The 16,387-nt window shown below is 49.0% G+C and overlaps 1 protein-coding gene and 1 long non-coding RNA gene across 4 annotated transcripts in view; one reads left to right on the top strand and one right to left on the bottom strand.

Moving 5' to 3' along the window:
* The window catches only part of GLI2 (GLI family zinc finger 2), a 270,831-nt gene that overhangs the window by 45,178 nt on the left and 209,266 nt on the right, over positions 1-16,387 (bottom strand). For all 3 annotated transcript variants that reach the window (XM_019480421.2, XM_059727488.1, XM_059727489.1), the window contains 2 exons: positions 11,109-11,311; positions 7,284-7,475 (listed from right to left, as the gene is read on the bottom strand). In XM_019480421.2, the coding sequence (XP_019335966.2) occupies positions 7,284-7,475; positions 11,109-11,311 (395 nt within the window). The remainder of the gene's footprint in view (positions 1-7,283; positions 7,476-11,108; positions 11,312-16,387) is intronic.
* On the top strand, positions 11,288-15,151 carry LOC109281405 (uncharacterized). Its single transcript, XR_002088044.2, has 3 exons — positions 11,288-11,697; positions 11,852-12,087; positions 13,299-15,151. It is a non-coding gene; the product is annotated as an uncharacterized LOC109281405 (long non-coding RNA).

Here is a 16,387-nt window from a genome sequence, read left to right on the forward strand (position 1 = left end):
GAGTAAGTCCAAGGTAAAGCTAGAATGTCCCAAGAGATACGGCTCCCACTTGCGTGTGCTAACCAACAGGTAACACTTCCCCCCAAATAACCATATAGTGTGTCAAACTGGGGGAGGGGAGTCTTGTTTTTTAGGAAAATGCTATATTCCCTCCTGTGTCAGTGCCGACACAACTAGAACTACTGTTTCTTTTCTGTCTTTATCTAAAAGCCCAATACACTCAATAGCGTCTTTCCTCTGAAAGTCTATCTCTATGCACTCAGCTTGCAAAGTGTTGGCTGCTATTTTTAAACCAAATCTCCCTCCCCCACAAATACCCCCAAAATAAAAGAAAGAAATAATCTGTCCATGTGTTAATGTGGAAAGCCTGACCATTATTGATGCTGAAAACTCATCAGGATCCAGTCCAATGAACATGAGATAGATGAGCTCTAAACAGTAACTGGTTTTGAGGGAGCCAAACACGGATATTCTTGTGACGTCCAAGACCAAGATACTACATTGTGCCCTCTTGCTTCAAACACTTCAGGGGAAAAAAAAGCCATCTACACTGCTCTGACGTGAAGCACATAATATTTTAAAGCATAAAGCAATTTCCTTTCCCTTCCTCCTCCCTTATATTTAACATATAGGGACCTGGAATGGGAGACACCAGTCTGATACACAAGGTGCACTCTTAACTGGTGACCTGGTTTGGGGATGAAAGATGTCTCACCTGCTTAGTTCACCTTCATGGGCTGGAGAGTAAATACAGATCAGATGCACTAAAAACCTTCTGGCACTATCAGAAATAGCCTTTCAGGACAAAGTGTCTTTAAAATGGCATTTAAGTCAGATGTCCCAGGTTCTGCAAGGACAAAAATACTGTACCAGATCCCATTCAGAGGCTGGGACTCTTGTTTCCAAGTGGTACAGAAATCCCCTTTCTAGATCAGCATGGTTCCAAAATTGGGCATTATAATGGTCACTGGTACAAAACTGACTGCTGCCCCAGGCTGGGACTTGGGCCAGTCTAAATCCCAGATGAAATTGCAGAATCATGAGTCAAGGGAGGAAATATTTCCAGGGCATCGTATTTTATCACATATTCCATTGGGGAGCAAATTGGCAACCCCATTGCACAAATTGGACATCTCTTTCTAAATTCACACTGACCCAAGATGAGCCAGTACTTGGCCCACTGTGCCAGTGATGAGTCTGAGGTTCAGTCCCACAGCACTGCTAATTTTGTCGTACCCACTGTAGCTATATACCTTGGTTTTATCCATTTTATCATTATAGGCTTTCCAGTCTTGTCTAAGACCCAACTCATTTTGAATCCAGATCTAAACTATGTTGAGAGAGCTGGGATGATAGGACCAGATATGGGCCTCTCTGTATTTCTCAGACGCTCTGGGATATTAGACAGACACGATAGGAATTGGAAACAGCCACGACGCAGCCCAGAGGAAGATAAACACATGGTGATCAATGGTGAAGTCCTTTACTTATTGGTGTGCCGTAGACTATCTAACCGTCCTCCATTAACCGATTGTAAAAGTCAGCTCCTTCGGCGGTCCCCGTGACTGCGGGAGTCTGTAGGAAACGCGCTGCGCAGTGCAAAAGCAGGTTGCACCTTATATCCTTTCAACTGAACAGCGGGCAAAGAAACTGGAAGAATCTATTTCGGACGAGATGGCCAAGGGACGTACAAGATATGCAGATGTTTTACGCTCCCCCCTTTCCAAATCACAGCCAGAACTGCTGCTGCTTCTGTATGTCTTCACCCAACCCCTACCATAAATACAGTGCTAACGTGCCGAGCGCTCGACTTGGCTTTTTGCCGAACAAGTGAAAGAAAATTCCTCGCAGAGGGCATAGAAGTATCCCCTCTGGTCACCGAATTAAACCCGGAGGCAGCAAATACATCATAAAAAATGGCTTGTGCTCGACATAGGACAATCCCTTTATCAATAAGCAGGGGCCAGCTGCAAAGGGGCTAAGGATAACCAGACCCTTATTCCCCATTCTCCTTCTGTTACAGCATCACATAATCTTTCTTAGACTGCAGCAGATGCCGGACATTTGTTCTGGCACCAGGTGCTGTCCTGGGACCCTTCTTTTTTTTCATTCCCAGGGGCCCTATAGCTTTGCAGTTCGAGGAATGCTAATGTGTCTTCTTGCTGAAAGACGAGGCTGCATTCTCGTATTCCCAGTTCACGAGGTAACCGCTTACGTGGCCTAACTTGCATACACCGAGTGCATTCTTCAGGGACCGGAGGTCAGGAGAAGTCCAGATGAATGGCGGAAGAGATGCTCCAGGTCTCTCTTGCTCCGTTTGCTCCTTTCCTCCCCATCCCACAGGGAGAATAGGGTTGGACAGGGCACGGCTTTCTCATCCCATAACATTTTTCAAGAAGAATCAAGAAAATGTCCATTCTGCATGAGAGTTTTTAAAGGCTTTCTGAGAAAAACAAGCAGGAGCCGCCATGCCAGAGAGATGGCCAGGCGTTTGGGAGCTCACCTGGCATTTGGGGAACCAGGCTCAAATCCTGTGTCACAGGTGAACAACCTTACCACCAGCTCCTCCAGGGCTGATCTCTTTCTTTTTGGACTGGCTTCACTTTCAACAGAGAATTATTCAGCGAAAGATGACCTTGAAGCTCCCACCTCCCAGGTGCATGCATTCACCAAGAGGCTCCCCAGTCTTGCTCTCTGGCTCAATGAACCCCAGGGTGTGGGGAGGGCAGGGTGGACTGCGGTGCAGCTCTTCAACCCCCTGGTGCCGAGGGCGTCCCCCGTCATGCTCCAGAGAGCATGCATATGTATCCCAAGGGGTTTCATTTTGAAGCACTTCTAAATAGTACTGGTTTCCTTCAGAGCCATTTTAGGATCACTTAGGCTGTTTCTGGGGCCCTTCAAAGGGTGTGTACATCTGTGCAGCTCTCCTTTGAAGCACTTCAAAAGCATGTGAAGTGTTTCAAATGCTACATCTCCCCATACCCCGACATAGCCACTTCAGCGCTGGCCACCCTGATGTAGCCACTTCAGTGCAGTAGATCTGCCGCACAGGTACAGCACTCCTCGGTGAGAAGTGACCTCAGATCCACCCTCTAAGCCAGGGGCGGGCAATTATTTCAGGTGGAGGGTCACTTACTGAGTTTTGGCAAGCCATTGAGGGCTGCATGACAGGCAGCTAGGGGCAGATAAATATACATTTTCTAAATTTTTTAGGGGTCCCGCGGGCCAGATGGCATGGCCTGGTGGGCCGCATCTGGCCCACGGGCCGCATTTTGCCCACCCCTGCTCTAAGCATCTGCAGGGGTGTGAAATTAAGGAAAGCCAAGCTCACAAACCACATGATGCACACAAGTGGAGGGGTTTTTGCCCCATTACTCTGTTGCAGGCCACTTACACTGAGCTGATGAAAGAACTTAGGCAAGTCCTAGCGCATCTAGAGACCACTCCACGGGTTCAACTGAAGCAACCAAGAGGCGACCGAGCAAAAGACTGAAGCAACCAAGACTGGGAAAGAACCACAGCACGCGGCTGTCTTGCTCCAACTTTGCCTGAAAAAGCTCAGAGGGGCTGTCCCTAAAGCAAGGATGTCAAACTCATTGGGTCCTGAGGGGTGGATCTGGACCGAAGGGTTGGACCTGGGCTGACAGATGAGTCCTACATCTGGCAGCAGAGCGAGTGGCAGTGGCATTAGCCCGCATGGCTGTCAGAGCTGCTGTTCTGGCGCGGCTCCAGAATCAAGGGAGTTCATGCGGCCACCACTTGCCCCCCACTTTCCCCCTCATACTAATTTTGGTTGCAAACAGCAACCCAACCCTGCATTTCAGCAGCAGATAAGAGAGAAGAGCGATAGCGGCATTAACCTCTTGGGTTCCCAAGCTGCATCAACTCAGCAGCTCGGGCAACTGCAGCCACAAGCCCTGTGGACCATATCCCACCTGCAGAGATGGGCTGTCCAGCCTGCAAGAAGCCCTACAACCCTGATCATCTGTCCCACAAGCCGTATGTTCAGCACCTTTGGTGTAAAGCACGTTCTCCTGAGAGCTGTGCATCTGTTCTGTTCACTGTGATATCCAAGAAGGACGGGCTTTCTGCTTACAATCTGTCTTTCCAAGCTTGTTGTTCAGTTTAATACAACAAATCTGTGGTCTTGTACAATGTCACGTCATGTTACTGGGTGCTATTTATCAGCGGCGGTGCTCCACCCTAGAGTTGGCTGCCCTTCAGGAACAGGTAACATGATTTTTGCGGTTGTAAAGTCTTTAAGACACCGCAAGGATCCTTTGGGAGGAGAGCTGCTCTCTGACACAAGATGTGTGCTATTGATTTCCTTAGCTCACAAAACCCCTCTCCTCTCTTTTGGTACGGCTCTCTCCCTGTACGTATATGGTCCTCATTTATTTAAACTCGACTCCTAGAAAAAACGTGCGAAACGAAAAAGGGAATCTCGAAGTCTTCAAATGTGGTTTCTGAAGCATGCACGTCGCTCCCAATCCTGGTGACTCACAGCTCCCTCACTGAAATCAAACATTATTAGACAAGCGACTGAACCGAAGACAACTTAATCCAGACGGCAGAATGCAAACTATGCAATGCCTGTTTACAAGGCTCAGGGCCCAGTTTAGAAAAGGCCAAGCATTTGCTCAAGTCCCGGTGACTTCAAGCATTTAGAGTGCTGTGCTGAAGCAAAGTCTTAGATGCAGACACAACATCTCTACTCCTTTCCCTGCTGTGGGGAAGACAGACTGAAGTCAAAGATGGCCGGAGAATAAACCCCAGCCTGATGTATAAAACGATGCTTTGTTTTATGGACATGGTTCCAGTTTTTAAAAAGTTCTTCTGGTCTTTCACGACATGTCTTCATTTATTTCCACCAGTGCTTAATGGTTTTTGTTTCATTAATGGCGTCTTCAGGTTTGCACTGGGATTTCCAGGCAGCGATCCACACAGCTGTGTTAAAGGAGCGGCGTATATACTGATCCCAACGCTCAGCAGTGCACGGACCTCCTACTGATCCCAGCGCGGCCGCCTGCCGTCCGGGGCTCTGCTTCAGTAGGAGAAGCCAAGAGGACAGAAAACCCCAAATGACTTCAGCTGCGAGCTGGAGGCTCGGTGGCCTACGGGAGGGAGTCCCGGTGCGCTGAGCATTGGCCTGTGTTAGCAAAAGGGAAGTTGTGTTTGTTTTCCCAACTGGATGTTTATCTGGCACTTCAGCAAGGCACTGACACCGAGCACAAATCAAGACAAGGACTAATAAGGAGGTGGTGGGAAGGGAATAGATGCTGACTTTGGAGAAAAAGGGCACTGTAGAAAGAAACCAGAGAAGGACCCATCTATTAGACCCCACCAAGATTAACCATGAGAAGGAAAGGGCAAAGGAAAACTATTACTGACCATCTGTTATGGTCTTCTATCAGCTTTGGCCATGCGGAAGGGATGAGGCCATGAGAAAAGGCTCACAACATCAAATCCTGGTTCCTGATCAATCTAGTTGCTCATGGACGATGATAATTGTCCAGGTGACTCGTCCACACCAGCCGTAAACTGGAACTGGTTTGTGTTCAGAAACGATTGGAAGTTCCTCTCGCTAGATTTACGACCAAACACAGCCGGTTCCAGACATCGAGGGTGCCTGCAGACGTGCGGGGATGCTGCTCCAACGTGCTGTTGTTACAGCGTGCCAGAGCAGACTTGGTTAATCGTGTCTGCTGGAGCGTGCTAATTAGTGCGCTCCAGCAGCACCCTTGTCTCGTGTATTCAGCATCCCCGCCCTTCAAAATGGCAGTGGGGGCACGTTAATTAAAACTTGACAAGTGCGCTAATTAGTGCGCTCCAGCAGCATCCACGTCTCGTGTATTCAGCATCCCCGCGCTTCAAAATGCCGGTGGGGGGCACTTTAACTAAAACTCATCAAGTGTGCTAATTAGTGCACGCCAGAATCATCCACGTCTCGTGTATTCAGCATCCCCACGCTTCAAAATGGCGGTGATGGGCACTTTAACTAAAACTCATCAAGTGTGCTAATTAGTGCACGCCAGAATCATCCACGTCTCGTGTATTCAGCGTCCCTGTGCTTCAAAATGGCAGCGAGGGGCACCTCAACTAAAACTCGTCAAGTGTGCGAATTAGTGCACTCCAGCAGCATCCACGTCTCGTGTATTCAGCATCTCTGCATTTCAAAATGGTGGTGGGGGCACTTTAAAACTCGTCAAATGAGTTTTAGTTAAAGTGCTCTTACTGCCATATTGAAGTGTGGGACACTGAATACACAAGACGCTACGGGCGCTTTAATTAGAGCAGCTCTCAGAGCCACTCTAATTAAAACTGTGCCCACCCAACCCCAGAGCACATGTAAAGACACCCCAAGACCTCAAAGTCTTTGGGTTTAAAAGCTCAATACTGGAGACATGAAAGGACACATTTTAATTCCAATGAGTCAAGTCAGCTGGTCCTTCGAGCAGCCAGGAATGCAGCCAAGGAGACTGAAGCCGGGACCTTCTCCTCTTGTGTATCTGGAGGCTAACGCTGCCTTTCAGTGGGGTTTGTACATCCCCACTGTCTAACCTAGACCCTGCCATGCAGGCACATCCTGAGGAAGAAGAGAAATGTTTCTAAAAATGGGCTTAACCAATTATAGGACTACACGCATCAAAGATAGTTGCACCGTTATTCCATGGCATCACAGCAAGGCAGAGTACAAGTCATGCAGATACCCAAATCAAGCATGCTCGTGCCCCAACATGATTTTAAGATTAACCCTGGGTTCATAACACCTGCTTTCGGTCTAATCACGTTATGCCTGTCACGTTCTTTGCCCTTAATTACTGGCACGGAAATACTGATTTGTACGCCCCAGCTTCATTGCAGTTTATCTAGGAAGCACCTAGAAGACTGAGCAAAGTCCCAGGCCATGTTGCAGTAGGCACTGTGACCCACAGAAACAGGCACTTTTTGCCCTGGATACTCTCTACAACCTAAACAAAGTGTAGACAGGACGGGGTAGGGAACAGATACAGAAGAGCAGTGATGTGGCTTGCCCACGGGCAATGGCCAAACAAGGTGTAGACCCCAGGCCTTTGAACGTAGTGACCGTGCCACCGCTCCAAAAGGTCATGGCATTATTTTTTATAGGTTAAATGGATGAAATGGACCTTTTGTACCCCAAATGGCAGCACGGTCCTACAGTCCTGAGCGTGCTCTTGCAGTAACGTCCTGGGGTAAACGTCACCCAGGAGAGGGCTCTGCTGAGCGGGGCCCGGAGAGGGAAAGGCGCATCCCCTACTCACCGTCGACAGGGCTGAGGTAATCGTGAAGATGTGCCGCGCCGGCCGCTGCCCCGCTCTGCATCAGGAGGTCCCCGTAAGGGTTCGGGTGGCTGGCCATGAGTGTCATCTGGTGATAGTACTCAGCTGGGTTGGCTCCTGGAGGAGGTGGGGGCAAGCCAAACAGGCCTCTCTCTTTCAGATGCTCGTGAGCCACTGCAGAGGGAGAGCGAGGAGAAAAACATGGAGAAAACATCCTCGCAGCGAGCAAAACTTCACCGGTGATGTCAGCCCCGTCTCCCCTCCACCCCCTTACTCCCAACTTCAAGCCCTCTTGCTACAACTCAGTTCGGTGCTTTCATGACGTGCGTCTGGGCGTGTTTCTGCGGACAAAAGACACCAAGCTGGGGCCTCTGCATTCCTCCATTTCCGCAAATTTATAAACAATCTCTCGTTCCTCCTTCTAATAAACCTCCCGTACGACAACAGCCTCCGCCGTGGGGGAGGGGGATAGGGCCCGAGCAGCGAACAGCAGCGAGGCTGTCAGCATCGACATTCGTGCCTATTAGGCAAGAAAGACAAATGCAACCCGGTTTATGATGGCAGCGCAAAGAAAATTAAAGCGGAGTCCTAATGCATGGAGCTAGGTTTAGTGTCTGGCAGCATAAAACCATTCTGGCTGCCAAACCCAATTCCACTCACTGTCTCCCAGCTGTAATGTTTCAAACCAGGAACTCATTTACCGTGGCCTTAAACTCATATACACCCCCCCAGGATGGCTCTTTTTAATATCAAATAATGAAAATCATTTTGCAAAGGACAACAAATGAGCATGTGAACAATCAAACTTCTCCGCTGTGTGCTGAGAGGAGAGGCTTGGAGGCTGGACTCGTGCCAGGGTGAAGCCCTTGGGAGTAGCAAACCCAAATTAGCAGGAACAGAAGAGCCACAATTCAAGGGATGTGAGCGCATTCATCCAGAGCGCTTAAATGGCCCCAGTTACAATGGCATCTAAGCACATCAGAGACCTCATAATCTTTTAATGCATTAACTATGCAAAACTGTTGTGTGGTACAAAAGAGCTATTATCCCCATTTTACAGATAGCAAATGGGCAGACTAAGGGTAGGGCTATCCAGTGGTGCTCAGTCATGATGTTCCCTGCCCACCTGCTCCTGTTTTGTGGGCGTCAGCCCTGGAAATAAGGCAGTGAGTGCATCCTTGGCATTGTCCTCAAGGCTAAAGGTTGGTGGTGTGCTTGAGAATAGCAGCTTGGTGCACCCCAGGGCACCCTCATCGTGGGTTTGATGCATGTGGAGCGGGAGGGAGCACAACTGTGGGGGGACTGCTCCCTTGATGGGGGGCCAAGTGCAAAAATTGCCACAACTATAACAACAGCTAATCATGGCTCAGTGGTCAGCACCGTGGCAGCCGACGCTGCCCCAGATGTCGCATGACTGCCCCAGGCATGGAGCGGACAAATGGCCAAATCCATATGGAGGAAGCAGGCACGGATCTGGTTTTCTCAGCAATGTGACCCTAACCCTAACCCTGCTCCCACAATGTAGACAGGTCATACATGACTTGCCAAGATCACCGAGGAAGCTTGAAACGGAGCAGAAAGTTGAATTCAGGGCTCTCAAGGCCCATGGCAGCACCCTTAGCTAGCACTGAGCCATCCTTCTCCTCTAGGTCTCGGGACCCCTGCCTCAACAGTCACCCTATCACACCTCAGCAGGGTGGGAGACAGCAAACTGGTCCATTATACAATGGCCCATGGCTACCAGCTTGACACGCTTGTGCTCCACACCATTCACCATGCTGCCTTCACGTCCCATCTTAAAATCACATAATGGGACATTTGTGCTGGCAGCGAGGATCTCCGGTGGACCGGTTTATATTCTACCTTAGTCTCACAATGCACCGGGGGATCTATTGGAGGCTTGTGAATGAAGCCCTCGGCACGGGTGTGTATCAGGCATGTTTCATGGACTCCCTTGATCCCTTTCCCTTCTGCAGCCAGAGAGACCCTGGGACTTGTCTACCTCATGTACACCGGACTGTGGCCCCTCTACCCTCCTCAAGACCTTCCTACTGAGGTCCCAGATACATTTTTCCCCACACCTTTTATTTTATACACACCCTATCCACAATCCCGGGACCTTCCAATTAACTTCTTTTTGGCCCCGGTCAAGCTCTCCATCCGCCAGACTAGGAAGGAGGTGCTGGCCAAAGAGAACCTGAATGACTGAAGGACTGTCTTTCTATTTATTGCCCAAGCACGTCTCCAAGAAGAGTTTCACTGGGTGGCTTCACAGCTCAGTATCCTTCTTCAGCATCTTAGATATTAATTTATAATCTACACTCCTGTTCCTATTTTCTTATGTTTGGCCCCATGGAATTAGTTGTACATTTGGCGGCCTCTCTCCAGCCCGAGGAGGGCTTGTCATTCCAGATGAATGTGGGCCCACCATCAATGCGTAACAAACAGGCCTTCCTCTCCAGGCATGCACCTTCAACATTTCATGCACACTCTTTTACAACTAATCTTCCAAGAAAATATTCCCGATTTCCATCACTACAGTGGAAAACAGAACCAGACTGATTCAATGGAATGGGATAAATTCTCCGTGGGTGCAAAAGCTGGCATTAGTAGAGAGTTTGGCCCTGCATCTATGAAGGCTTCCAAAAGGCCACATCTGTATTTCAATGGTTTCTGAAATGCTTTCGGGAACAGCACCTGCTTTGTGTTTCTCCCCTTTCATACCTCAAATACTGGGCTTTTAGCATAATTTAAACTCTGTCAGCTTGTGCGAGGCCTTGGCTTGCTGAGCTAAGGAAGAGGGGAGCTGTACTGAATCAAGCCTGAAGCTTGGGAGCACCTGGGTTACAAATGTGCAATAGGGCCTGCAGACTCCGAGCATCAAACACTAGGCTTTCATAACCTCTCTTCTTTGCAAGGAACCATAGAGGAGTGGAAATACAATGGAAGGAGGTCTGCAGGCTCCTCTCTTCTTTATATTAAGATATCTGTCGCGTGAGAAGGGCTAGGAGCAGGCGGCAGTGTTGCAGTGTCTACAGCAGCATGCCTTTAAGAAGTCGATGAGCCCTCTAGCAGGCCCCATCGTTTTCGATTGCAGGAGCCATCCAAACCCAACAGAGCAGCAGTGTGCACACACAGCAAGGCCTTGTATGTTTGTGCCCAACATTAGCAAACCTGGCTGTTCGGGACCCAAAAGCGTCTCTGGGATTTCCTCATATTTTTAACGTGCGTGGAGAGCGAAGACACAACAAACACTCAGAGCAACTGCGGTACTGTCGGAGGGCGAGGGGACTCCTGGGGGGACCCAGCGCCAGAAAAGCTCATCAGAGAGTCAAGACTGCAGTAAAAGAGAGCACCACTTTAACCAAAATATTTACGATGCGAGCCAACAGCCATAGCTATTCTCACGCTCGGGGTTTTCAATGCAGTGATGCAAAACAAATGTAGAGTTACAGATTGGTGCGGGGGCAGGGGGGGAAGTGGGGGGGGGAATATGGCTCGCCCACTTCACAGAGCAGCTGTAGACCTTTTGCAGCTGCAGATCCATGGGTTTCAGTGAATATGGGGCTGGTGAACAGCACCCGATCTACGACGCAGAGACTGCACAGCAAGCCCACCAGCATAGCACCAGCTCCCCCCTACCCCCCCCCCATCAGCCTCGACTAAAGGAGAGGATTTCTAGGGATACGCTCCTTCGTCTTTTGTTCTGGGAGGGGGCATAGGTTCACAGGAACTGATCTAAGATCTCCATCCTTTCTTTGAAAAGCTACCGGACAGCCATGGGTCGAGAAGAGGCGCAGCACTTACCGTCCGCGGGGCTGAGGCCTCGGGCAGCGGAGATCATGGAGAGGGTCGGGCTGCTGTGCACGGAGCGGAGGTAGTGTTCCATGTGGGGGCTCACGTAGGGGTGAGGGGGGTTGAACGGCGACTCACCGGGGCCTGCCGGGTGAGGAGAAAGGCGAATGAGGGAGATGTCGGAGATAACGGGGCTGCCACTCAGGGTAGGAGGCCTGTGGAGGAAATGAAACATATACTGTCAAGTTCACTAGTATCCTTTCCAAGTTCACTAGTATCTCTTGAGGCCTTTTTAAAAAAAAAAAAAATTTAAAACCAGAAAATGGGACTTCTGGGTTCTTTCCCAGATCCGTCTTGCTGTCTGACCTGACGCAAGTCATTTCAGTGACTTCTGCCTTTGCTTTTTCCTTCTATACCATGGCTGCAAGCTGGGCAATAGGAAGATAAACCACTGCCATCACCTGGAGACCATCACAATGGGCTGACCATGCGTCATGCTGCCAACAGCTAATCAAGAGGATCTTTATTAGCGGGGGAGGAAGATGACGCCCAGCAGCTATTGTGAGCTTTGCTACCGTCATAGCACGTGACGCTGTGATAGGTAAGACGTCGCGCCGTCGCAAATTTGCCACCACCCTGACATGGCAGGGATGCTGAGAGCGGTTTCAGGCGTGCATGCTCTGCGCACTGAGGTCTCAGGGCTAAGCCAGTGCCAGGGCCCAATATTGCCTTTGTCAAAGGTTTTGTTCTTCCAGTTGTAGACTTCAGATGGAAGATGCAAGCCCATTGCTATCTCCCGCTGAGAGGGAAGGGACAGGCCAGCCTTTGTTCTCCTGTGAACCTGTTCACAGTGAGGACACAACGCTGCTCGGGACAAGGGAGACGGAAAGGAAGAGACCAGCGAGCAGGACCTTAGAGGAGAGTTATCTGCTGGTCCACAAGTCAGGAGGATGGACAGGACAGCCAAAGGCAACAGACACAAGGAGCGATGGTAAGGCCTTCTCCACAAGCGTGCAGGTGCATGTGCTAAGGATGCCTTTGTGCACGGCAGCTTGCTCTGTTTTTGGAGCTGCATACCTCACATTTAATGCACAATTGGAGCATCCAGGCAGGGGCTTAAGCTAGCGTACTGCCAATTCGAACCCTGATTCACCTCCCTCTGCAGAGACATGCTCTACGTTTCAGGCAGGGGTGTGAGACATGGAGGACAAGCTGCCGATGCTATCAGCACCCATGGTCATGAAGGCAAGAAGCTCCAGACTGGGTTGTGATTCCTGCTTGGCCGAGGGTGGCCTTGAATCCCCATTTACTCTTTGAGAGCTCTTCTGTCACTTGCCACGGACAGGACACTGTCCCTCAAAGGAGGTCGCAGCTGCCACTGTCACTGTGTCAATACAGTGGTTCTCAACAGGGTGCTGCAAGCTCCTTCTGAGGGTATAAGTACCTGAGCCCTATGCAAGGAGGTAAGGGGAGGCTTGACTCTACCTGGCTCCAGTGCAAAGGATAAAAGCTCATGTGAGGGCAGAAGCTCACTCCTCGACCCTGTGCGAGAGGTTAAGGGCTTACTCCACTCTCTCTATGCAAGGAGCTAAAGCACAAGCTCCTCCGTGTAGGCTCCATTGCAAGGAAGGCAGATAAGGATTATGGAGGGGTGCTGGTGGCATACAAAGGATGAGGACCACTGATCTAGTAGTACAATAGTTTGGGAAAGAGGAGTATTTAAAGTGGGGAGTGATTAGATAAAGTCCCTGCTTTCTACCCCATATATTGGGCATGTAGAGCTGTTCATTTTTATCCCTGGGAAATGCCGAGTGCTAGAGTATACAGACATTCAAGCCTGAAATCACCCCTTTTCTGGTTCTTTGAGGAGACCCGGGTCTGGGGAAGGCTGGGGGAGTGGGGAGCATCTCAATTCCTCCCGTGATCAGGAGGCGTTGAGCTGAATGTCCCCGTGCCTTCCCCAGACAGGGAGAAGCTCCTGCTTAAATCCTCTTGATCACGGGAGGAGTTGAGGGGAAGTGTGCAGGCGCTCGGTCTGGCACGAGACATTTTCACTCAGGAGACATCTCCCGAGGTGCACAGCAGACCGTAGCCTCCCTCTGAGTGAATAATCTCTCCCAGAAAAACCTTTTCAAGCCTCATCAAAACACGTGTTGAATTTCAAAAAGCAGATTTTACTTTGCATCATTATGTTCCACCCAGCCACAGGATTCAATCTCACCATCCTTGCCCAGGCGAAGTCCCCACTGAAGTGAGATTTCTACTGGAGGAGAAATCCCAGTAATTGCTGTGGGATTTGGTAGATGGCCATGTCTTCCTACAACCATAACTGGATGCCTAATTCAATGCAGAAGCAGCTGCTCCAGGAGTAACGAGGTTGAAGGATGCCACCACAAGCTTCCAAACCTACTTAGATACCTTGGTAGCAATAAAGCAAGCTCCACTTGCTCTACAGTTTTGTTCTCTGTGATAAAATACAGGTCTGAATTTTGCTGGCTGGTATCAGTCCCAATCTTGAGCACTTTCATAGGCCATGAAAAAAGGAGATCCTCCAAGCAAAGCTGACGGTGCAAATAATTTTAACATTTTAATATGGTATCCAAAGTGCTCATGATGCTGAATAGAGAGATAAAAACTACAACCAAGGTTTGAGGGGTATACAGTCAAGGCTAGACACCAGAAATGGAGATGTGCCATCAGACCAAAAAGAGAGAGGTCTGCATCTTGTTAGAGCCCTTTTCAACTCCATTTAGATTTAATTAGGGTTGGTGTAAAAATGTTGGGATCATTGCTGGGGACAGAACGTGTCATTGATTGTGGGTTTGGAGGAAGACTCTGAAGCAGGAGGAAGCTGGTTTTGTTGCATGTGGAGTCCAAAACCAGGCACACAGGGCAGCGTAAAAGTGCAGAGATGTTTGCAAATAAAGGGCACAAAGGATCAAGACTAGAAAGAGTATGAAGTTGTGGACACGTCACAATTACGATGGAGCAATTCACCCGGAGTTTGCTCTGCAAGAGAGGTGCTCAACCCCCGGCCCAAGAAGCCATGTCATCTGGCCCACCAGGCTCTCCGTGGTTCCAGAAGTTTGGTGGTGGGGAGCAGTGGCAGAGAACTGCTGCTCATCTGCTACTCAATTTATGGACCTCTGGGGAGCTAGGTGGGTCGGATACTGTGGTTGTGCACGCTACACCAAACACATGGGTCTGGGGCAATGTGAAGCCCCATCTGGGTGCATGGGGCCAGGCTGAGGGAGTGCAGTCTGATTGGGGTGACCCCAAATTGGGCATGGGAGGTCAAACTCTGTGCACGGACCCTGCAGGGGAGGCAGCCTGAAGGCTAGCTCTGCGCCACTCATTCATCCTGCGGGGCTGAAACATTGAACACTGGTGCTCTGCAAGAAGGAGCTGACATGGGGCCAGTGCTCTTGAACAAGATACGATCACAGGTCTGGCCACGAGGTGACAGGAGAGCCGGTTCACATTGAGTGGTGAGCTGCCCCGGAAATTAAACTTGTACAGGGAACTTCTATATCCCATCTAGTTGTGTTCATAGATATTTTCCCAGGAGTAACTATATACCGGATAGAAGTGATTTATTACAATGCAGAGCTGTGCATATGTCTGCTTCACTCTTACTAGATGAAGTCCATTTACCCTGTTCCAAACATCTTGTGTCTGCACCCGCAGTGGGTTAGCGGTGGGCAAGAGATGGGATGGGACTCGGGCTGTTTAAGGAAGGACTCTGCATCCAAATGTTCAGATATGCCATTGCTGAGTGCATGAAACTCTCTCCCCATCTGTACATATGTATGCAACCACAAGAGTCAAGCTCAGCGTGTGGACACCGAGAACCTCAAGATACAGATTGTGCCCTATATTAGCAACAGTTCAGATGCATTTTCATTTATTTATAATATCACCAAAATGACACATAAACCTAACAGATGCCTTCCAGCCTTATCCAGCAATTTACGGGGGAGTTTGTCTTTCTTTGAGCTTCCACGGGCTTCTCTTTGTCTTTCTGATAAATCAGTAAACCCAGCAGGCCTTTGAACACCCTTTGCTGATGTGCAATAAATTAAATGTCTTTTCAAATATTTATAGTTGTAAGTACTCTCTTGTAGTGATACAATCTGCGGCTCAACAAGGTAAAACGCAGGGCCGTAAAGACCCATCATTTATAAGCATCAGTCTCCAAAACACACATGTGCACACACTTTTGCCGGAGCGACTCCTACTTTTTCTCTGGTGTAACTGAGAGCAGAATCAAGTCCATTATATTTTATAGCTCTGAAAGACAAACTTATGATTGCATGGCTATTTCAAACCTCATAACCTCCCCACCTGCGCTACTATGTCATTTTGTTACCAAAATTATGTAGGCAACTTAAGTCTCTTTCCAAAACTGCCCTGTCCCAGACTGTGTGGCCCATGTGTGCAGCACAGGGCACCGAGCGGTACAACATTCCCTGTATTTCAAGCATGACATCATTTCCAACGCCCAGCATGCCTGCAGAGCTCAATGAAGCTCAGGCTTCATTTATGGTTAATAGTCAGGGTTCCTGCTAATAAGACGGCTGTTTATGAAATCTATTAATTTATTTCAGGGGTGCGGGAGGGAAGAGAAGTGAATCAAAGTCTCTGTTCAAGATTTAGTTTCAATTCATTTCTAATAATCTCCGCCGCCTCATCTGGAAAATATGAAACGGGATTAAAAAAAAAATGATGTCATTAAGAAAACATCTGACTAATTTTTCTTCTGACGAAGCCTTAATATAAGTGAGAGGAGATGTAAATTAAAAGCAGCCCCAATCTACTCTGGCCCAAGGAGCCTGCCTTAATACATAAGCCATGAAAGAAGTTTTCTTACATATACAATAAGTTCTCTCTTTCATCAATACTCAGAGCTTCTCCCAAGAGGGCTGTGAAGGTCTTTGATGCAGGCCTGAAACTATGTATTACTAGGTTTACGAGCCTTCTGAGCCTACCCTGATCAAACTGTGAGGCCGACTTCTAAAATGCATATAACAATACGCAGGACTGACTGTTCATTTTCTCCGTGCTAAATTGGGCAGAAGTTTTTGGACTAGGAAAACTCCACCCCGGCCAGAAAAGGAAATGCAGGATAAAACCAACCATGATTTCGACCGTGGTGCATGCAAATGGCAAACGTGGCCTGTATTACTGCACAAAATTAATCTTGGGTCAGAGGAAAATGGACAGACTCTCAAAAGATCTTGGGTCGTGAACTGATATGCCACGCGTCCTTCAGCAAGTTCCTTAGCTCCTCC

This window comes from Alligator mississippiensis, chromosome 4, assembly GCF_030867095.1.
Source record: "Alligator mississippiensis isolate rAllMis1 chromosome 4, rAllMis1, whole genome shotgun sequence".
Lineage (NCBI taxonomy): Eukaryota > Metazoa > Chordata > Crocodylia > Alligatoridae > Alligator > Alligator mississippiensis.